The sequence below is a fragment of the Capsicum annuum genome, chromosome 3, assembly GCF_002878395.1.
Source record: "Capsicum annuum cultivar UCD-10X-F1 chromosome 3, UCD10Xv1.1, whole genome shotgun sequence".
Taxonomy (NCBI): domain Eukaryota; kingdom Viridiplantae; phylum Streptophyta; class Magnoliopsida; order Solanales; family Solanaceae; genus Capsicum; species Capsicum annuum.
Window position 1 is genome coordinate 45,919,597 of NC_061113.1, and position 23,129 is coordinate 45,942,725.

Below are 23,129 nucleotides of genomic sequence, written 5' to 3' on the forward strand. Positions count from 1 at the left end.
GTTTAAAGGCCAAAAGTGAGACTAAGTCTTCCACACTTAGTTAAAAATTCTAGGTCCTAAGTCTCTAATGTGCCTCTTTTGAGCTGAATTGAACTAGAAAGAATTCGGGGTATTATATATACTAAGCATAATATAAGATATTTAAGCAAAATTGCAATAAGATCATCACATATGTTCTAAAATATTTCTAAAAGTCATATTGAACATCGTACCAAGCCCGAAGAGCCAACATAAATCATACTCTAATGTCTAAAAGTCTCTAAATTGAATAACATGATATGTCAGGAAAAGACCCTTGACTAACCTCAAAATAATGACTAAAGTGAATAAAAAAGAAGCAACTAAACTAAGTCTCTGAATAATGAGCACTCATCACTGCTAGAGTCTGAGCTAATGGCCAACTAGCCATTTGTGTGAGAGTGAGTGTCTTAATCTACATCACATAAAAAATATAGGAAAAAAAGTATGTGATCAGTATGTTTGGATGTACTGAGTATGTAGGGAATAACCAAATGACATAAAGACATGGTATTAACGTGCATTAATAATAATGACAAGAACTTTAGATTTCATCAGGATTCATATCAACTAAAAGCAAAACAATTTAAAGACAACAAATGAGTATTTCCTAAAGGATAATACACCATATTTTTTGAAAATTATATTTGAAAGGATGCATAACTAATATCATGCTCTCTGAAATCATATCATATTTATATCATACAAAATGTATAAGGATCATGTCATGAAAATAATAAAAGTGAGGATAAATCTCATAGATGGTAGTTTCTTATATCCTATACAAATCATGTGAGCACATGAAGTACAATGTCAGACAACCAGACTAAAAAGGGTTGTTTTAACTTGTAAAGTTAGAATCATAAATGGCAAGATCCTAAAGATGCACCTAAAAAGGGGAAAAAGAATCAACCTCAACTAATAGAAAACCCTTATCCTACTATGACACGTAGTTTTGAAACATGGATTCATTGTGAATCCTTCTTCTCTCGATGCTAAATACTTCTCGCAAAATTAGTTCATAACATATGCTCATAATGTACATAAATCATGCTTATTCATTACATATAGCTTGAATCTTTAAAAAGATTTGTATTTCATAGCTATCATGAAATGTTTCCTTCCTTGGGTTTATTAAAGTTCCTTGAAAATTCATAATGTCATAAGGATTCAAAAATCATGCTTGAGATGTTAATTTCAAGAAAACTGATATTTAAGGACCATATAAAGAATTAAAGTTCAACAAATGTAACTGTAGTATTTATTGAAATCATAATCATATGTAAAAACATCAAGAAATCATGGAATATGCTTCATAAAAAGATGAGTTTAAGAAAGATTTATAAATCCTAATCTTAGTCTTGAATTCATGAAAAATTAGAAGTTTTGGACATAGGAGATGTAAGGAAGACCCCATTGAAGTCCTACATACCGTAATTGCTTTTCAAGAATTCAAAAGGAACCCAAATCTGAGAAAAAATATTAAAGAATTTAGTTATTGGAATCTTGATTGAATTTTCTTGAAAATGCTAGGTTATGGTATAAGATTTCATTAATAATTTGAAAAAAAAAATGATAAAATACTAGAAAATACTTAGAATTGCATAGGAGTAACTTACCTTAGGGTTGAAGGATTAGGAGAAGAGAAACTACCAATTTTGGGACTGATGAAAAATAGAAAAAGTAAAAAAATAAAAAAAATGACTTTTTAATGAATCTCATCGGTCATTTCGATGATTTAGAGGTGAGATTACCAAACTATAGGGCGGTTCGCCAAATTGCAGTCTTAAAACGCCAAAATGAACAGTTCCTGAATATTTTCAAGAAAGCTTGGCATGCTAGTTTGACACATCGCCAAACTGTTCGGCAATTCGCCAAACTTTTCTCAATAGTGATATATTTTAGTAAAATGATCATAACTTTCTACTCCGTAAATGAAATAATGAACCTCGATGGATTAAAAAATAAGACTTGAAGATCTTTGATTTGGTGGGTCATGGGCTACAAAACACTTCATATTCTATGAGTTATGCTTGTTTGAAGTTGACCCTAGTAAAATCTCATACCGAAACTTAATCGATAAAGAAGCCTTCAACTCAACTTTGAGCTAGAAGTTCCTTATGACCTTAATTCATAACCAAAGCTCCTATCACACTAAGGAATTGATTTTAACACCTATGTACCATTAGAAGTTATCAAATTCGGATCTATATGCATTTGAATAATTGTTCGGATCTTAGTTTAGAAGTTTGGGGTGTTAACCAATGAGGAAAATGGTGGCCGGAAAGATTTCCCAAGCATTTTTGTTTGAAGTTTTGTTTGAACATGCAATCTGAATTTTTGAAGTTGTATCTTTCTCATAAACATAACCCCCCCCCCCCCCCCAAGTTGTGAAAATTATTAAATTTTCACTATTCTTACATAATTTTATCAAATGAGAAAATCACCGTTCATAAATACGATATGATATTATCTTAAGTCACTACATTGATAAATCATACATCTTCATGTTTCTTTTACAAATAAATGTATGTGATTACAAACTTAAAGTATGCAGAATTTATAACGATTCACCAGTCAATAGTATTAGTAACTAGTTATTCTTTAATATCATTTTTGATATCTGTGTTAGCAGTTATAGTGCTATACTTGTATTGTCTTATTTGTGGAGTTTTGATAATTTTTGTTATTTTGGATAGATCGATTGGAGTATTAGTTTGTGGTAGTCTTGTTTTTGTTATTATTGATTGTGTTAATATATATAGTTTCTATAGTATGTTTTTATGAACAGTTTTTTGTCTTGAGTCGGAGGTCTATCAGCCTCCCTACCTCACTTCTAAGATAATGGTACGGACTGGTACACTTACCCGCCCCATATTTCATTTTGTGGGAACATAGTGGATATGTTATTAGTTAGTTTTTAGTATTAATCCTTTTCGATGGTACGTTCAATTTCTTCGTTGTGAACATGATTCTTTTATGAACTATTTTTTGTTTTGAGCCGGAGGTCTGTCAACCTCCCTACCTCACTTTTAAGGTAGTGGTATGAACTTCTTATATATACCCTTCCCATACCCTACTTTGTGGGAACATACTGAGCATGTTATTAGTTACTTTTTTAATATAATCTTTTCCATGGAACGTACAATCTCTTCATTGCGAACATGAGAGTTTTTTTCTGGCAAAATTTGAAATCATATTTCTCTTTACCAATATATACTTATGGATTAAATTTAGTATTTTCAAAAGTTAAAATCAAAGATTTGAAATCTCAAATTATGATTTTTTGAAAATTTAAGATTCCATCTCATAATCTCAAATCATATGTTCAAATACTGATTTGAAATATTGAAATAAAATTGTACAAACTAGCTAAATTGTATCATTTTTTAGAATTTAGAATCGTCCCAAATTATATATTCAAGCATTAATTTGAAATCAGGACTTCATATTATATATTCCCTTATTATATTTATATTTATATTTATATTTTATATTTTATATTTTATATATACTATTTAGAAACTCGAAGAAGCAGGCACCTCATTGTTGACGTGTCTGCTTCTTCCGTGATTTTACTGAATTACCCCTAAATAATTATTATATGTTATTTACATATTTAAAAATTAATAATATTTAATAAAAAAGATAAAATAGACATTTATGACATATCTGCTTTAGCTGTTTCAGTCGTAATTTTACTATATTATCCCTAATTAATTATTATAAGTCATCTAAATATTAAAAAATTAATAATATTTAATTAAAAATAAAATAATAAATTAACTTTTAATGTTTTAAATTACTTGACATCTTATATGAGGCCCATTTAATTTTTTTTTTCAAATATTTTCCTATAGCAATTTTATTATATCACTTCTAATTAGTTATATTATGACCCATTTAATACATATCTGATTTACCACATCGTGATATTTGGTTGGATCTCATGTATTAGAAAATTAATCATGTTTAATAAAAAAAAAGTGAAAATTAGACATTTATGACATGTCTGCTTCAGCTGCTTCAATCGTAATTTTATTATATCTCCCCTAATTAATTAGTATAACTCATCTAAGTATTAAAAAATTGATAATATTAAATAAAAAAAGGAAAAATAGACATAAATTAACTCTTGGTGTTTTAAACTAACTTGACATCTTATATGAGGCTCACTTGAATTTTTTCACAAGTATTTTTGTAGCAATTTTGTTATATCACTTCTAATTAGTTATTATAAGTCATTTAAGTCATGTCTGCTTCGTTACTTTAATCGTGGTATATGATTGACTTTCGAATTTATTTCAATGTCATTTAAATTAGAATAAAAGAAAAAGTATTACAAATCACAACAGTTTAAAGACTTAAACTGTTTTAAAAATATAATTGACTATTAATGCCACAAAAATTTTGATGAGGAGAGTATTATATATTACAATAGTTAACAGATTAAAATAGTAAATTACAGTAAAATGTCAAAAAAGTATTATAAATTACAATAGTTAACAACTTAAATTATTTAAAAGCATATTAAAAATATAATTGATTAACTAAATTTTTTTTATATCACATAAATTGAGATAAAAAGATAACATATATTGGATCCGTGCTAGCACGGGCGGGTGACAATCTAGTATATTATATATCATTATATTACTATTATATATAAGAGAGAATAGAAATTTTTGGTAGTGCTCACATGATTTTGTTGTTCTCTTTTACCCTTGATTGAAGTTTTTATTACTTTGTAAGTTAAAACACATTTTAGTAAATTTTAAAAACTTTAAGGTTTTTTATATGCCACTAAAAATGAAAAAGAAGATAGTGAGCTCCACAAAGCATACTCATACATATGAGAAGATAGTGAGCTCCACAAAGCATACTCATACATATGAGTCTTTATTCTTTTAGAAAATGTTATGAACTTGTTTCAAATTATATTTGATCTTAATAATTAATTATAAACATATAAATAGTTATTCTATTTTTCAATTTACATCCTGATATACGCTTAATTAATGAATTAAAATATTTTTCTTATAATATTATTTGTTGATGTTATTATAATGTTTATTTTGCAATTTCAATTTTTAATTATCGATTAATAAGTATAGTTTATTTTATTTTTATTTTACCTGTAATTTTATATTGTACATGACTACAAACATAAGTAATCAACAAAGATTTCATTCATATAAAATTATATTTTATACTAAAGAATAACCATAATTAAATTTATCATTGTTAAATATTTTTAAAATGTGTCAAAAATGTTAGTTATAATCCTTTCATTCCAATCAAAAAATAAATTTCATAATATGATAGTTAGTTAATCTAATTTTATGTGCGCACATTTTTGACATAAAATTTACCTAATAAATAACCATATTAAAAATAAATAATAAATATTATTTTTGTATATATTATGAAAATGCTGAGAGAAAAAGGTAGTTAAAGAAATTATAATTTGATCTCCTAATAATTAATGATAAAAGCTCAATTTGAATAATCAAAAATTAGAAACTCAAAAGATTCCAGTAAAATAGAAATTAGAACTTTAATACACACATTTTTTTTTTAAAGTCTAATATTTAAATTAAGAAAAATATTATCCTTTAAATTTTTGATACCATTTTGTATTGTACTATTTTATAACTCCTTAAAAAATATCAAACTGATGCAACAACAAACCTAGTGTATTTCCACATAGTGGATCCTGGGGAGGGTAAGATGTACGCAGTTCATACCACTAAAAAATATCACACTGATGTCACAAAAAAATTAAAAAAAATAACAACGAGAAACTTTTTAAAATATCTAGAAATTTATTTTTTTATTGTAATTTGGGCTCGGGCTTAGCACGGGCTAAATGAAACTACTATATAAGAGGGAGTTGTGCAACAACCATACAGCTCTCCGTCAACATGTGTGGTTGTTAGCATTAACTTCAATTTTGAGGGTATTTTAGTATTTTACTCAATTCCTTGTTCATTACTATACTTGTACATTGTGTTTCAATAGTTGATTTTGGATTTAATGACAATACACTTGGACATCTTTTAAACAATTACTTATCATATTTATCCCATATTTCTATAAAATGGGCCTAAAGGGATATTTTGGTAAACTAATTTAGGTGTACGCACCTTGCGCGTGTACCTCACTTTAATAAGTTCAAACATTACATTAAATAAGATATTCGTTTAAATAATAAAGATGAATATAATAAGTAAATTTAATATTTTTTTAGTATGTAAAGATGGAAAATTTATTTATTAAATCTAATCTTTATCAAAAATATTTTTAAAAGTCGATCAATAATTATCTACCATTTGTAAACTGTAACAAAACAATACAATGATAGACACATCAAAATAATACAATTAAATCTAATCTTTATACACAAAAATTTTCTCAAAGTCGTCCGACACTCATCTATCACTTGTAAATAATAACAAAATAATATGATAATAGAGATATCAAAATGATACAACTAAACCTAACCTTTATATAAAAAAATTCCTCAAAGCCGACTAACATTTAACATTTATCTATCACCTGTAAACTGCAACAAAATAGAACGATAAAAGTGATATCAAAACAATACAATTAAACTAAAATTTTACACACAAAAATTTCTCAAATCCGATCGAGATGCATCTACGAACTGTAAACTACCACAAAATAACAAACTAATAGAGATATTACGATAATATAATTAAATGTAACCTTTACCTAAAAAAAATTTTCAAAGCCGACCAACATTAATCTAGCATCTATAAATTAAAATAAAATAATAAAATAATAAAGATCAAAATAATACAATTAAACCTAACCTTTACACAAGAAATTCTTCAAAGTCAACCAACATTCATCTACGACCTGGAAACTATCAAAAAAATATAATAGTGATCACAAAGTTTGGATTTTGATCCAACTAATTCTTGCTTGAGCAAAAAATTTTAACCCCAAAGAATGATTTGAATGAAAACAAAGAAGATATATATATGTATACACATGTTGAATTCTATTCTAATAACAAAAACAGTGAAGAAGTTGAGGATTAGAAAATCAAACATCGATGCAATTGAATCAAGTTAGATGAACATCAATCTTTTTCTCGCACCCCAAAAGAGAACCAAAGCTAACACAAATACCACATAGATTACTCGTATTTATGCACAAAATAGAATACAAATATCACGTAGATTGCTATTATCTTTGTACAAAACAAAGCACAAGTATCATGTAGATTGCTAGTATTTCTACGCAAAACACAAAGTAGAATCACAATCAATGAGGATGGAAAATATTAATTAATTTTCCTACCATATATTTTAGGAATCTCATGTATTTTAGGAAGTCTAATTGAAAGGAAAATATTAATTAATTCTCCTACCATATATATTTTAGGAGTCCCACATATTTTAGAAAGTCTAGTTAATATAATAAAAAAATTAAATAATAAATTTAAAAAATAGTTAAAAGATAATTTTATCTAAAAAAAAAATCTTTTAATGAAGGGTAAAATTTTAAATTACTTTTTTAAATAGATATAGATATAGATATAAATGAAATAAAATAAAGCATTTTTAGTGGTACAGAATAAATCTACTGTAGCTGACACACAAATATTTTAACAACTTCACTAATTTGCCCTTATGCTTCCGGCACATTCTTCCAGCTTTTCTCAACAATTGTACTTTAATGGTGATCTTTATCCATTTGAGAAAAAACCTCTAATTTGCCATGATAGTACTTTTTCCGCAAAATAAATTATTATGCCAATTATTTTATAAATCTTAACAGTACTTCACGGTTCACATGTTTTGATTTCATAAATAACATCCATTTATTTTACAAAATCACCAATCTTCACTTTAATAATTGCTTCTATCATTTTAATTTTTTTCTTTTATTTTGTCTTGATATAAAATTTAAAAAATTAAAGATAATTTTTGAATTTTATGGTCTTAAACTAAAAATATGATATTAAATATGTCACGTGAAATATTAGAAGTGAGAAATTGTCAAAAGAAAGAAAATAAGATTTTTTTTTTAATTGGGGGTAGGGGAAGGGGAATGGGAATGGGAATGAGGGGAGGTGATTATAATGTGGGGAATCGAACCCCCACCTATAAGAAGGAAATTCAGGTAACTAACTAACTAAACTATTAAGATTTCCCAGAAAATAAGACAAATACATTAACACGGAGATAATAATAATTATTAAAACTTAGAATTTCAATATTATATTTTGAAGGAGGAGAAAATGTGAAATTTTTAAAAAATAATGGTATCTTTAATTTTGCTATATTTTTTTACAATGAAAAGAGTGTCTCTTATTGAAAGGTTAAATCACTTCTCCAATTAGTTGCTTGTTTTTGTATAAATTTTATAATTTTGATATTATAGACATCATAGTAAGCCCCCTCACATCAAATTTTCAAGGAAGAAGAATAAAATAATTTATTACCATACAAATATATTGATATAATTAAGGTTATATAAATTTTTTGAAATTATTTAATTCACATCACTTAAAATTTAATATTAATAATACCTATTAGATATTCATTTTATACATAATGAAATAATTTATACTTATATAAATATATAATTTATTTTAGATAAAAATAATTAAATTATTCAATTAACATTACTTAAAAAAACAAAAATATTGAACTCGTGTATAGCACGGATTTATCCTCACGTACAAACAAAGCTAAAGAAAAGTTAGAAGTGAGAAAGTTGCCGGCACGGACCTCAATAACAAAACCCCAACCCCAAAACAATAAAAGGATTTTTGAATTTTAGCCAAACATTACAATTAATCAGTTTTAAACTTTGGTCAGACAAGTCAATGTCTATCTGGATTTTATTTTATTTTAGTAATATAACGAATTACTTTGAATTTGGATTTCACAATGAAAAAAAGTAAATAAAACATAAATATAAATGAGCAGTACTCCCTCCGTCCATCAGCAACCGTTCACTATTAACTTGACACACAACTTAAAAAATTACAAAAAATAGTAATAATTTTATCATATTATTGTTGAATATACTCCTACATTCATCAATAATTGTTCACGATTAATTTGACACATAAAGTAAAAAATAGTAAACGATAGAAGTAATTTTATCATATTATTCTTTGAATATATTATTTAATGTTTTGAAAAATAAATTAGATAATGAATCATATTTAATACTAAGGATAAAACGAATCGAAAATGATAAATTTTTCATTAATTTTTTAAATTGGATAAGTATTATTAATTTTTTATTTTTAGTATAGTGAACAAGTAAAGATAGATAAGGAGGAAATAAATCTCATATTTTGATAAATATATTAGATAATGAAATATATTTAATATTAAGAATAAAATTGATAAAAAATAAATTATCTTATTTTTAAAGTAGAGAATATTATTGTACATTTTACTCCAAATGGTACATTTATTAATGTACAATATAGGGGATAAGTAAAAATGATGGTGCGAGTACTCCATTCCAGTTTAGTTTAGCAAATTTTATTTTATATAATGATTAAGAAATTATAAATTTAAATAATAAATTTTATGATTTTATTCATATTAATAATATTTATTAAAATATTGCTTTTTAGCTTAAGTGATTAAAAACTTAAAATAAGTGTTTTTAAATTAAGCAGATAAATGTTTGGGTATAAGTGCTGAAACTGAAAAAAATCTGTTGATGTGTTTGGTAAACAATGTTGTCAATAACTTTTTTGTTGTCAAAATGACTTAAATATCCTTAAAGCTGTTAATACATAATAACGTGAATTATTTATGATTTTTAATTCTAATACTTCAAAAATAATTTCTATTTAAATACACTTTCAACGTAAAGTGATTATGCCAGATCAATTTATAAATATAAATTATTTTTTTATTTTTAAATATTAAAAAATAAAAATTTTAAAATATTTTTTATATAAATATAGTATTATATTGTAATATTGTAAGCTTGTAAATAACAAAATATTTTTAGGAATGAAACATACTATTAAAAAGAATCAATTTTTAAAATTTAAATAACATGTAAAGATTCTATATGAACGGATAGAGAAGAACTTATCACAAGCTCGATTTGATGATAAATTTTTTAATTATTTTTATTTAATGATGGATTCTCTGAAAATAAAAGAGAAAAATGAAGAGAAAACTGAAAGGAAAAGATGAAAAAACCAGAAAAAACTAAAAGAAAGAAAAATTAATAAGGGTTATAAAGTTTAGGGTATTGTTGGAATTAAAAAAAAATATAAGAAATAAAAAGGTAAATATTTTGGTTAAATCTAAAAAAATTTTAATCTAAAAAGTAAAAAGCTGAAGTATTTAGCTTCTCAATTTTTACTTTTTTTTAATCTACAATTAATTTTTTTAAATTCTTTTTAATTTTGCCAAACATCTAAAAATAAAAATAAAAATAAAAATGGCATCTGATCCCAAACACCCTCTAAATCACAAATTGTCAAAACCCCAAATTGGACAAATTCACAAAACGAGAACTGCCCCAAATTTCCATCTGATCAACAAACAAACATGGACAAACTAGACAAGCTAAAAATGGCATCATCATCACTAGGCGAACGATTAAAAACAGGAGGAGCCCAAATGAGTCGAATAGTAAGCGCAAAAATGAAAGAAATTCTACAGGGTCCAACACCAGAATCGAAAATGGTAGACGAGGCGACATTAGAAACTATGGAAGAACCTAATTGGAGTTTAAACCTCCGAATTTGCGGTATGATTAATAGTGAAGAGTTTAGTGGTACGGAGATTGTTAAGTCGATTAAGAAGAAGTTGGTTATGTCGAAGAGTGTGGTGACCCAGAGGTTGAGTTTGGATTTGCTTGAGACTTGTACGTCGAATTGTGAGAAGGTTTTTTCTGAGGTGGCGTCTGAGAAAGTGTTGGATGATATGGTTAAATTGATTGATGATCCGAAAACTGATAGTGGGAATCGAATTAAGGCTATGGAGTTGATTTCTGCTTGGGGAGAATCGGAGGAGCTCAGTTACTTGCCCGTGTTTCGTCAAACTTACATGGTAACACCCTAGGTTATTTATGTATTATTCCTCCTATTTTGACTTGGACACGAAAAGTAATAAACTTTTGGATCTTGTGTCTTAAATTAAACATATTGTACCAAAATTTCATTAAATTTTGTTGTGTTAAACGTGTGATGTAAAAAGTTAGAAATTAAGGAGTTGCTAAAAAAAAGAACTTGTCATTCTTTTTGAAATGCCCTAAAATGGAAAAGTAGGATAAGTAAATTGAAACTGAGGGAATACCTTTTATCTCTCTGTGATTAATACATGTTGTTACTTTAGTTTATGAATCTTAAGGTTAAATTACTTATTTAAGCTTTATGTTTCTTTTGTGTATCTGGTGTTCATATTTGTGCCAGTAGAAAGTCCAAGTATTGTATGTGGATTTTGTGTTCTTTCTATTATTTATATCATGCTTGCTTATTATGTTTGAAATGTCTTGTAGCAACACTTGTCAAAATTCAATCAATAAACAGAGCGTCAGTCCCAAGTCCCAACAAAGTTAGAGTTGACTATATGAATTCTTTATAATCATTCCGCTTTATTTGGATCCTACTCAATTCATTATTATTTTGGTATAATTAATCCTTTTTAAGGCAAATTAGGGATTTTGTAAGCTAGAGCGTGCATTGAACATTTGTTTCTATCAGCTTTACTTTGGAGGTTCATCTGTGCTGAGTTTAGCACCAGAAGCAAAAGAGATGGTGGTTTAAAATTTATATGGTAGGACTCTGCAAATATTAATGCACTAGAACATAGGCATCTCAAGGCAATATTTCAAGTTGGTTTTTTGATCATGCAACTAAAGAATTCTGTTATTGTTTCATTTATTTCCCTAGATTAAGTTTTTTTGAGATGAGAGAAAGAAGATGTGGGACAGGAGTTGTTTAGGGATAGCAATAGCAAGTCCTTGGGAAGATGTCTATTGTGTGGGCACGAAGCTGAAAACAATGAGCATCTCTTTCTGCATTGTGAGATAACTGCAAATTTGTGGAAAATTTTCATTGGTATGTTGGGCGTGAGTTGGGCAATGCCAAGAACAACTCTGGAACTTCTGAAGAATTGGAAGAGTATTGGAAGAAGAGGGGCAGAGGAACACTGGTGCCAGTGCATTCCAGCATGTATTTGGTGGACAGTATGGACAGAGAGGAACATCAGACGTTTTGAGAATAAAAGCAATCCCATCCACAAAATTAAGATGAATTGCCTCAATCTTTTTTATTTTTAGTGTAAACAGGATGTAATGGGGGAGATAGCAGTTTTTGTAGATTTCTTTGACAATCTGTAAGTTAGTAGTTGTACATAGGATCCTCCATTATCCTATTTTATGATTGAAACCTTTCGCCTTAGCACCTGCTTGATGGTGCTGAGCATTTTTTGATATGAAATACAAGTTACCCTCTTCAAAACAAAAAGGCAAGTCCTTGATGTTTTGTCATGTATTTTAATGAAATAGATTAATCTGGAGTATTCTCCCTCCCTCTCTTCCATTAATCTTTATTATTATTGATCGGATAGGTTTGAAGTCGGGAGCGGAAGCGTTAAAATTTTGTTTCCTCTATTAGATGTAGATGTCAGGGACAAGACAACATGTTAGTTAACAGTGGAGACTATATGGTCGTAATGCCTCCGCAAGGGCTAAAGAGCATGAACGTTGTAGTTGTTGATTATGCTTGTTGGAGATGCTATCAAAATGCTGGTATCACATTGATTTGTTGATATAGAGTCAAACTATAAAAACTAAAGACGATACAAAAAAGTAAAGATAATCGATAAGATAGATAATTAGACACAAGAAAAGAAGTAACCAAGAACAAAAGAGTATCTCAAACTTCAATACCCTCAATTACAATCTAATCGAACACCTAATTCTTACGGTGACCAAGGGGGAGATGAACGCCCTCTAAACCAACGTTTCTAAATCAAAGTTCAACAAAAGTCGTTCAATACTCTCACTCAATGGAGAAGCATTCATCAATAATCAAGCAAAACTAAGATAATAAGATAGCCTTTTATTACAATTTTAGGGCCCAAAAGTGACCCAATTGCAAGAAAAGGCCCACTAGGGGCTGTTTTGATCCGCTCTTAAAATGCTTGAGCGGATCAAAAGCGGATCCAAAGCGCCTTGGGCGCAAGTCCTTTCCAAGGGGTTTTCTAGACCCGTTTTGCCTTCCCTTGCCGCCTCCAACGATCCTTGAACTAATGTGAGTGCGATCATTGACAAATGACACCCTCTTGATGTTAAGGAGGATTCTTCGAGTACCTCCCGCTTCATGAACTATCCTTGGATCCTTTGAAGTTCCCGGGCTTGACTTCTAGTGGATGGCTTGGAGCTAATGCGAATTGTATCATTTGTTTATTGCTTGCTTCTTTTGTATGGTAAATGTTCAGTTTTATGCCTTTTCGTGGATGCGTCTGCATTGAGGCCTACTCTTTTCCTTTTTAATGCTCACTTGATGAAAACAACTGTGCGGTGGAATGGATTGGACCTTTAGAGGAGGGGCTAGGGCTGCACATGGTAGACCATATAGGTGCATCTTATGACAATGTTTACTAGCTTCTAAAATCAGACTAGATGGACTTTGACGTGTGTTGGTAAACTAGCAAGTGATCTTTGAATTCATGCTGTAATTTACGTATTGCATATCTCATGCTTTGTTTATTCAAAGTATGAATGAGCTTATCTTTCTTTCATTTTGATAGAACTTGAAGAGGCAATATCCCCTGGAGTCGCATATGAATGAGCAGCTACTCTCACCACCTGAAAGCTACCCTATTCCTGATACAGTGTTGCGGAATCATGAGCGTTCCACTTACATTGGTGAATCCGCTGAAGAGAAGAAGGAATTTCTTGTAGTAACACGGAACCGTCTTGAGATCCTTTCCAGCATATTGAATTCTGAACTTGAGCCTAAGCCCATCAAGGTTACTTCTCTCCTCCATTTTGTTGGTTATGCTAAGTTGTCGATTTTTGGTTCAATGTGGGTCCTCTTCCCCTCGTTTCTTCTATTCCAGTTATTCTGTCTCTAAGTTTTGTTACCTCATTACTTTGACTACTACTGTTCAATTTTTCAATCATCTCTGATATTTTACTAAGTTTTGTTACCTCATTACTTTGACTGCTACCGTTCAATTTTTCAATCATCTCTGATATTTTAATATATAGTAGGAGGAGCTAGGTCTTGTAGATCATCCACGTGTGAAATGCCTATCGAACCAAGTTGAAAATTGAATAAACTCTTGTTATATTAATTTGACATATAGTGCTACAATTTTTTTTTTTGAAACCGGTAACTTTGTATATATTGATAGAAACAGAGCAGTACGTAGGCTGTACTGAGGCCATATTTACAAGATAAATCCTATGATCCTATGTCTATAATGAATCCAACACATCAATAATAGATATAGGATCATTAGACCAAATCTGATTACATCAAAAACACAAAATCAAGATAAAATTCAACTTGATCTGTTCTACACTATTCTCTACATTCTCAAAGCACCTAGCATTCCTCTCTTTCCAAATTGTCCACCATATGCTAGCTTGTATGATTCTCCATCTACTTCTGCTTTTAGCTTGAATCCAGCTTCTTCCCAATTTTGAAAGGTCTCTGTAATCTTTCCGGGCATAGACCAGGACAAACCTTAAAAGATTTAGGAATAGCCTCCATAATTTTCCTGTGATCTTACAATGAAGGAACAAATGCTTAACAGTTTCTGCCTGCTCTCCACAAAAAACACAACTAGGACACAATGTCATTCCCCTTTTCATCAGATTGTCTTTTGTAAGTGCTACATTTACTTATCAGTTATCCCAAAAAAAATAAAAAAGACGGCTATATCTTAACCTGCTGAACTACCATGTCTTGAATTTGCTGCATGATTTCTGAAACAATTGAAGTTACAACTCCTGTAGCAAGTTAACTTCCTGTAAGCAAATAGTTTGTTTTGATTCTAGTTCAATAAGGAACCAATGGTTTTTTTTTCTTGGTTAAGTCAACCAATTTTAATTAATAAACAATAAAAAAAAATGTAGCGGATATGCATATGACTCTTCTTGAATTTGCTGCATGAATTTCTGAAAGAATTGAAGTTACAAGTCTTAAGCAAGCTAATTTCCAATGAGCAGCAACATTGTTCATTGCTGATTCCACTTGGAAACAATGTCAGTCTTTTTCTCGTTCTGGGTGATAAATTAACAGATTTCACTATGGAACACCAAGTCACTGTAGAAAAACTGTATAAGATGCTTATATGATCTACTTGATTTCCTCAAGGAACCAAAGTTTTATATGGGTACCAACTCCTTTTTTTCTTAAATTATGTTTACCAACTTCGATGTGAAGTTAACCCAGCAACAAACATTTTCTCCTAATATCTTATCTTTTGCCTCTTTTTCTTGCAAATTATTCACTTTCAGCACATATTTTTTTCTTTTGGGGTCTATATCTTTTTCTTTTTTTTTGGGGTCTATATCTTTTTCTAAAAGTGTTTTACTCAATATCTTAGACCTCTCCTCCTCTAGTTTAACAACATAAGCAGACCTCACCTGTTTAAATAAAAATAGATAAATCTTCTGCTAATGTCAGAGAAGAATGGGAGTAATTTTACGGTCTTTGATTAAAATTTTATATCCATATTAAAATGTCATTTACTTTAATTTTAGTATTGCCACAGTTCTCCTGTAAGCACATGAAAGAATGTAACCTAAATAGCCTTCCTTTGATGTAGTGATTTCAGCTTTTAGGATAGTTCTCCATCTGATATGAATGGGGTGCCCAAGATCCTATGAGGGGCTGTCTTTTCTTGTGATACACTAAGTTGCTTGGACACGTATGCGGGTCTCCGAGACGGGTGCGGATCCGAGAGTCGGATTCGTCAAAATATAAAGTTTAAGATTCGGGGGTGCGAATCCGAGTATGGATACGGGTGCGGGGATTCGGCTAAAAAAATCAACAACAACAACAAAAAACCTAATGTATTCCCACCAAGTGGGGTCTGGGAAGGGTAGAATATATGCAGTCCATAGCGCTACCTCCAGAGAAGTAGAGAGGCTGTTTCCGATAGATCCCTGGCTCTAGATAAAGAATAGTTAACAAGGTCATAGTAATATATGAAACAGGATGGGTGACATAACCGAAAACTAAGAAATAAGAAACAACAACAACAACAACAACAAACCCAGTGTATTCCCACCAAGTGGGGTCTGGGGAGGGTAAAATGTACGCAGTCCATACCGCTACTTCCGAAGAGGTAGAGAGACTGTTTTCGATAGACCCTCGGCTCAAGATAATGAATAGTCAACAAGGTCATAGTAATATATGACACGGAACGGGTGACAAACGAAATAAGAAATGAGAAATAATAACAGTAGAGCTAAGCGAGCCATGAAAAAAAACAATACAAAAATTTAAAAAAACAGGAAATAAGAAATAAGAAAAGGGAAAGGAAGAGAAAAGGAGAAAAGGGCGCCCCCTAGTAGTAGCATACACTAGTGGTTCCTACCAATGTACACAGTCGTATAAGAGCGACACGAAAATAAGAAATAGGAAATAAGAAATAAGACAAGGACACCCACCTAGTAGTAGAATACACTTGCGACTCCTATTAAAAGACCTAGGCTTACTAAACCGGCTACAGAAGAGCTCCCCAACTACTAGTCACAACCCATACCCGCACTAGCCTTCTACCCTTATCCGCGACCTCAACACCTTCCTATCTAGGGTTATGTCCTCAGTAAGCTGTAGCAGTTCCATGTCATGTCTAATCACCTCTCTCCAGTATTTCTTCGGTCTGCCTCTACTCCTTCTGAAACCATCCAAAGCTAGTCTCTCACACCAACGAACTGGGGCATCCGTGCCCCTCCTCATCACATGCCCAAACCATCTCAGCCTTCCTTCCCTCATCTTGTCTTCCACCGACGCCACTCCTACCTTCTCCCGGATAATCTCATTCCTAACTCTACCCTCTCTAGTAAGCCCAAACATCCAACGCAACATTTTCATTTCCGCTACCTTCAATTTTTAAATATGGGAGTTTTTGACTGGCCAACACTCCGCACCATACAGCATGGCCGGGCGGACTGCCATTCTGTAGAACTTACCTTTAAGCTTTAAGGGCGCCTTATCGCACAACACTCCCGAGGCGAGCTTCCACTTCATCCAACCTGCTTCAATACACTTAGAGACATCCTCATCAATCTCGCCATTCCCCTGAATCATAGACCCGAGATACTTAAAACTATCCCTCTTACAAACATCCTAGGAATCCAACCTCACCACCACTTCATCCTCCTGCTTCAAGTCACTAAACTTGCACTCCATATACTCCGTCTTGGATCTACTCACCCTGAACCCCTTAGACTCAAGGTTATGCCTCCAAACCTCCAATTTTTCATTCACACCTCCCCACGTCTTATTAATCAGCAGTACGTCATCTGCAAATAACATACACCAAGGCACCTCACCTTGAATACTCTGCGTCAATACATACATCACCAACGCAAACATAAACAGACTGAGAGTCGATCCCTAATGTAACCCTATCTCGACCGAAAAATGATCTAAGTCCCCGCCCGCCGTCCTTACCCGAGTCTTCCCTCTATCGTACATGTCCTTAATGGCTCTGTGTACGCCGTCGGGACCCCCTCACCTCCCAGCATCACTAAAGAACTTCTCTAGGGACTTCGTCATACGCCTTCTCCAGGTCGTCGATGAACACCACGTATAGATCCCTTTTTCTTTCCCTATACTGCTTACCAATCTCCTTACCAGGTGGATTGCCTCTGTCGTCGAGTGACCAGGCATAAATCCAAACTGATTCTCCGAAATGGACACGACCCTCCTCAGTCTCCGCTCAACCACCCTCTCCCAAATCTTCATTTTTATATAACGGAATCATCGTACTCCATCTCCAAGCCTCAGGCATTTTCGCAGTCTTGAAAGTGTCGTTAAACAGATCAGTCAACCACCTTAAACTTGCTCCACCAGTATACTTCCAAAAATCCACCGGAATTTTGTCAAGCCCCGTCACCCTACCCCTCCGCATCCTACGAATAGCCTCTCTGACCTTTTCAACTGTAAAACGTCTGCAGTAACTAAAATTTTGGTTTTCCACCGAGTGCTCCAGCTCCCCTAACTCAATCCTTCTGTCCCTCTCCTCGTTAACAGTCCATGGAAATACTTCTGCCATCTCTTCTTAATGTGGACATCTTCTATCAAAACTCTACCATCCTTCCCCTTAATGCACTTCAGTTGGTCGAGGTCACGACCCTTCCGCTCCCTAGCTTTAGCCAGCCTATACAATCTCTTTTCCCCGCCTTTCTCCTCTAACTCCGCATACAGGCTCTCAAACGCTGCTGTCTTAGCAGCCGTAACTGCTAACTTAGCCTCTTTCCTAGCCACTTTGTACACCTCTCTATTCACCCGTTTCTCTTCTTCGTCTTTACTCTCAATCAACTTAACATACGCCCCCTTCTTAATCTCTACCTTCTTCTTAACTTCTTTATTCTACCATTAGTCCCCCTTATGCCGACCTGCCCGACCCCTCGAGACACCTAACACTTCTCTTGCAATCTCCGTGATGCAGCTGGCAGTCCTATCCCACATAGCATCTACTTTCCCCTGTAGTCCCACACCTCCATCCCCGCCGCCTTCTCCCCTATCTCCAGCGCACTGACTGGCATCAAGCCTCCCCACTTAATTCTAGGTCGACCCTCCCCGGCCTTTCTCTTCTTGCTCTTCTTGATTATCAAGTCCATTACCAAAAGCCTGTGCTGGGTCGAGAGATACTTCGAATGACTTTACAGTATCCCCCTTCCTAAGTAGCAGAAAATCAATCTGAGTCTTGGCTACCGCGCTTCGAAAAGTAATCAGGTGGTCTTTCTTCTTCGGGAAGCTCGATTTCACTACCACCAGCCCAAAGGCCTACGCAAAATCCAACAGAGCAGCTCCCTTACCATTTCTATCACCGAAACCAAAACCCCCGTGTAAATCCTCATAGCTTCCTGGTAACACCCCGATGTGCCCGTTAAAGTCCCGTGCTAAGACAATCTTCTCTGAGCTAGGCACGCTTCTCACCACCTCGTCTAGAGCATCCCAGAAACTCGCTTTCACCTCCTCAGCCAAGCCCGTCTGCGGCGCATAAGCATTACACACATGCAGTGTAGACCCCTCAATGATCAACTTAATCGTCATCAGCCTATCACTGACCCTCAAAAGCTCCACCACCTTCCCTCTTAGCTCCTCATCCACTAAGATACCTACTCCATTTTGACGCCTCTCGCTCCCTGAGTACAACTTGTACCCATCCATATCCTTAGCCTTAGACCCTACCCACTTAGTCTCCTGCACACACGCAATATTAATCCTCCTCTTCTTAAGAATCTTCACCAGCTCTATAGACTTACCCTGAAGAGTCCCTATGTTCCAAGACCCTACCCTCAACCAATCCTCTCTCGCCTCTCGCCTACCTTTACCACCCCTCATTGGACCAGCCCTAACACCCGACCTATACCCCACCCCCACCCAGCCCTTCCCTCCTCACCCCCTCCCAAAACGACCCTCAGCCCCAGCCCCCTCGGACATGACCCTATTCCACGGTCAACCCCCACTGCCACTACTCACAGACCGGAACAAAGCCCCAAACAAACGGCACACAAATTTGTCTCCAATCGTTGTGAAGATGTTTTCCAACCACAACTGTGATGGGAGACCTATTAATTTGATCCAGACATTTTTAGGCTTCCAATTTTTCCGAAGACGTCGAAACAGAGGACCACCATTCCAGCCTTAACTCCTTATCATCAATCAACCATCTCCCCATTTTAATTCCTTCTGCTTCACTCTGCGTAGGGAACTCGAACAACACCTGCTGGAACTCTCCAGGTCCTGTTAGCCCATTCCTGCAGCTCTCAACGGGAATAAATTTTAATGTCATCTTCTTTAATATATCCCAACAAACACTTTCGATGGTACTCTACTCTGCTACGAAGGGAACTTGCATCAATTCTGAACTTAATTTTATCCATCGAGTCATCTATTATAAACTTATCTTTAGGCCAATCCTCCTTCTGTGCTATCTGCCTGTATCTTTCATTGATAAATCTTGGCTGCTGAATGCTCTGCTTAACCCCTGATTCGACAAACTTTCTCATTTTCTTCACAAAATCACACCAACCTGCTCCGTGCCTGATTTCTAGGATGTTTATTGCCACGTTACTGTTGTCTTTCACCGCCACCACTCTGATATACCTGCCCATACAGTTGAAATTCTTATAGAAGAAATAAGAATAAAGCTGAAATTGATTCTTCCAACTTCTACATTTCTTCTCTTCCTACTTCGATCCTTGCTCCATGCAATAACATAGAGCTAGGATATTGTTATTATCAGTAGTTATTCTGCTAATGAAATTTTTTCGCCTTTTGATCCCTTAATACCAGATTTCGCTTAGCTCCACCACGTCGAAGGACTTGTTCTCAGCATAAAAGACTAGGGATCTTCCCATGATGTATTAAATTCCTCCTGCTCACGCTCTCTACAGAACTTTCCGCTTAGATTACATAGATTCCCTCATAACTTATACATGTATTAGTTATGTGTAAATTAAAACATGAACCAAACATTGTATTAGCAATGCTGAATTTTATGTGGAAAGAGAAAAACCAACCAAACTTTGTATGACTTATGCTAGATTCTTTGTGGTATTATTTTTCCTCATTTTTGTTACCAAACACGCACAAAGTTGTGCTAATAATTTTACTACGTGAATAACTCCTCTATAACCAACAACCAAACGATCCCTAATAATTCCGTAACAAGTGGATGCCTGAGGTAAATAGGTATATTCTATCCTTCAATTTCAAATCACTTCTCTAATACCCAGGACTATGAACAGGACTGTCCTGTTCAACCTTTATGCACCCAAGGGTGTGGCCTAATGATCAATGAAGTGATTGAGCACCATGAGGTCTAGGTTCAAATTCCAGCAGAGACAACGTACTTGGTGATTTCTTCCGATATGTTGTAGCATTGATGGACAGAGTTTCCTGGTACCTGCTGCTCCACGGTTTTCCCCCCCAAAAAAAAAGAAAAGAAAAGAACGTACTTTCAAATTCAAATCAATATTCACATCTGTTACCTTAGTTAAAAAGAAGTTCAAATCAACTTTCACAGTTAGTTAAATTGTTGATTGCGCTCATTCGTTAAGATTGAATAAGTAACCTGAATCAGTCACTAAGATTGAATAAATAAATCGAATAGATAAACTAGTTCATCGAACCAATATCAACTTCAATGTTCATGCTAAGGTACCCTAACTGTAGTAATAAGGAAGTTAGTCAAGCATGGTAATAATAGTCTCACAAATCATCCGAAACAGTATAGAAATCAACAGATAAAGGAAATAGAAGGAAGTCTTTGATCGATTCCAAGCTCCAACTTGTCTCTGTGCTTGTTCTCCCCCACGTTTTGGTGTCCTCCCTCCAATGGTAGAAATTCATAAAAAATGGGTTAGGAAGCTTTTATGTCGAGTAAAGATTCTGTTAGGATGAAAATACCTCTCAGAATTTCCGCCCACAATTTTACCTTTGCACTATACTTGTGCGTTTCTGCTGAACTGTGCTGTTGAACTTCTCTTCCAGTGTCAGGAAAATTACTCTCCAGTCTCCACTATACTTGTGCTATACGGCAAGTATAGCACAACTTCGTGTTTTTTCCCCATTTTTGCTTCTTGGCAGTTCAAGTTGTTCTTTTTAATGCTCCAATTCATTTCTTTAGATCATTGTGGTTGGGCCCTTCCCTTTACCCTGCGCATAGGGGGAGCTTAGTGCACCGGGCTGCCCCCCCTTCTTTAAAAATAAAATAAAATAATTTCTTTAGATTTCCAAACCACAAAAGTAAATAGCATCGCCCTTCTCAAAAAAAGTAAATTCCATACTTGGGCATATTTACTGCTAAGAACACCATAAGGACGACAAAAATAAAGATCAATTGATATTAAAACAATTGGAAATATGCCAAAACATCAAGTTGATCAAGCCATGTTGCTAAATTTGTACAAAAGCATTCTGTTGTTAAAACTTTCCTTTTGCGTAATTTTTGCGGGGGCCTTATGAGGGATGGGGGGTGACTTTTGAGACGTGCATGGGCTGATAAATTTGTGTTACTGAAGGATGATCTGGCAGTGAGCATGTTGGAGAACTGCAAGCAGTCTTTGGCAGTTATACAAAGAATTGTGGAATCGACCTCAGGGGATGAAGGATTGATGTTTGAAGCTTTAAATCTTCATGATGAGCTTCGACAAGTCATTTCCAGGTACAAGGAGATGGAAGCAGCTCTAGACTCGGAAGAAAGGCTGCCTAAAACATCTGAAAATGGAAGTGGCCTGCCCAATACAGCTCCAGAGTCGGGAGAAAGACTGCCTAAAACACCTGAAAATGGAAGTGGCCTGTCTAATGTTGCTAATACCAGTGAAGCCAATTTAGAGATGCTGTCTTTAAATGCAAGTGAAAGTCATGTTGTTGCACCTACAAAAGGAGAAAACAGTCCGTCACTCCATGAGGATGTGAAGCCGGGTATTTCAGGGGAGGAAAAGCTCGACTAGAATAGGTAAAGCAGGTGTAGTAGTGTCTCTTCTTTTCCCCTTCTAATTTACAAGTTAATATAGTTTTGCAGTTTGTTAACAAGTGGATCTGTTTTTGTGTATATGTATTACTGGGTATAATTTGCAAACATCAGCTTGTAATAACTACTAGTTCATGGGATTTTAAATTATAATTTCTGAAGTGTTACTTCATCATCAGTTAATTATTCTTTTGTGAATTTGAAACCCGTCACTTTTGCCTTACGTAGGAATTGTTTAAATGAAAATAAGGTGCATGAACAGAAATACTTTCTCCCTAGTTTGTGGTCTGCCCCTCTAATGAAAATAAGTGCAAGAAAGAATGAGGGTTTTAGCGTCATTTAAATTTGTACTCTACTCTCAACTCATCGTGTGCGATGATTGAAAATTGAAATTAACCCCTTGGAGGGCAC

General features: G+C 33.4%; 1 protein-coding gene across 1 annotated transcript; it reads left to right on the plus strand.

The window, feature by feature from the left end:
- Nucleotides 1–10,495: 10,495 nt before the first annotated feature.
- On the plus strand, nucleotides 10,496–22,901 carry LOC107863826 (TOM1-like protein 2). Its single transcript, XM_016709987.2, has 3 exons — nucleotides 10,496–11,090; nucleotides 13,797–14,018; nucleotides 22,267–22,901. The coding sequence occupies exons 1-3, from the start codon at nucleotides 10,587–10,589 to the stop codon at nucleotides 22,696–22,698; spliced, it is 1,158 nt and encodes a 385-aa protein (XP_016565473.1). The 5' UTR covers nucleotides 10,496–10,586; the 3' UTR covers nucleotides 22,699–22,901.
- The last annotated feature ends 228 nt before the right edge of the window (nucleotides 22,902–23,129 follow it).

What these genes read in the sequence shown, in the direction of transcription:
- LOC107863826 (XM_016709987.2), top strand. Translation starts at nt 10,587, where the DNA reads ATGGACAAACTAGACAAGCTAAAAATGGCATCATCATCACTAGGCGAA. An exon ending in TGTTTCGTCAAACTTACATG is followed by an intron (nt 11,091 to 13,796) that starts GTAACACCCTAG and finishes TCATTTTGATAG; the next exon opens with AACTTGAAGAGGCAATATCC. An exon ending in TTGAGCCTAAGCCCATCAAG is followed by an intron (nt 14,019 to 22,266) that starts GTTACTTCTCTC and finishes GTGTTACTGAAG; the next exon opens with GATGATCTGGCAGTGAGCAT.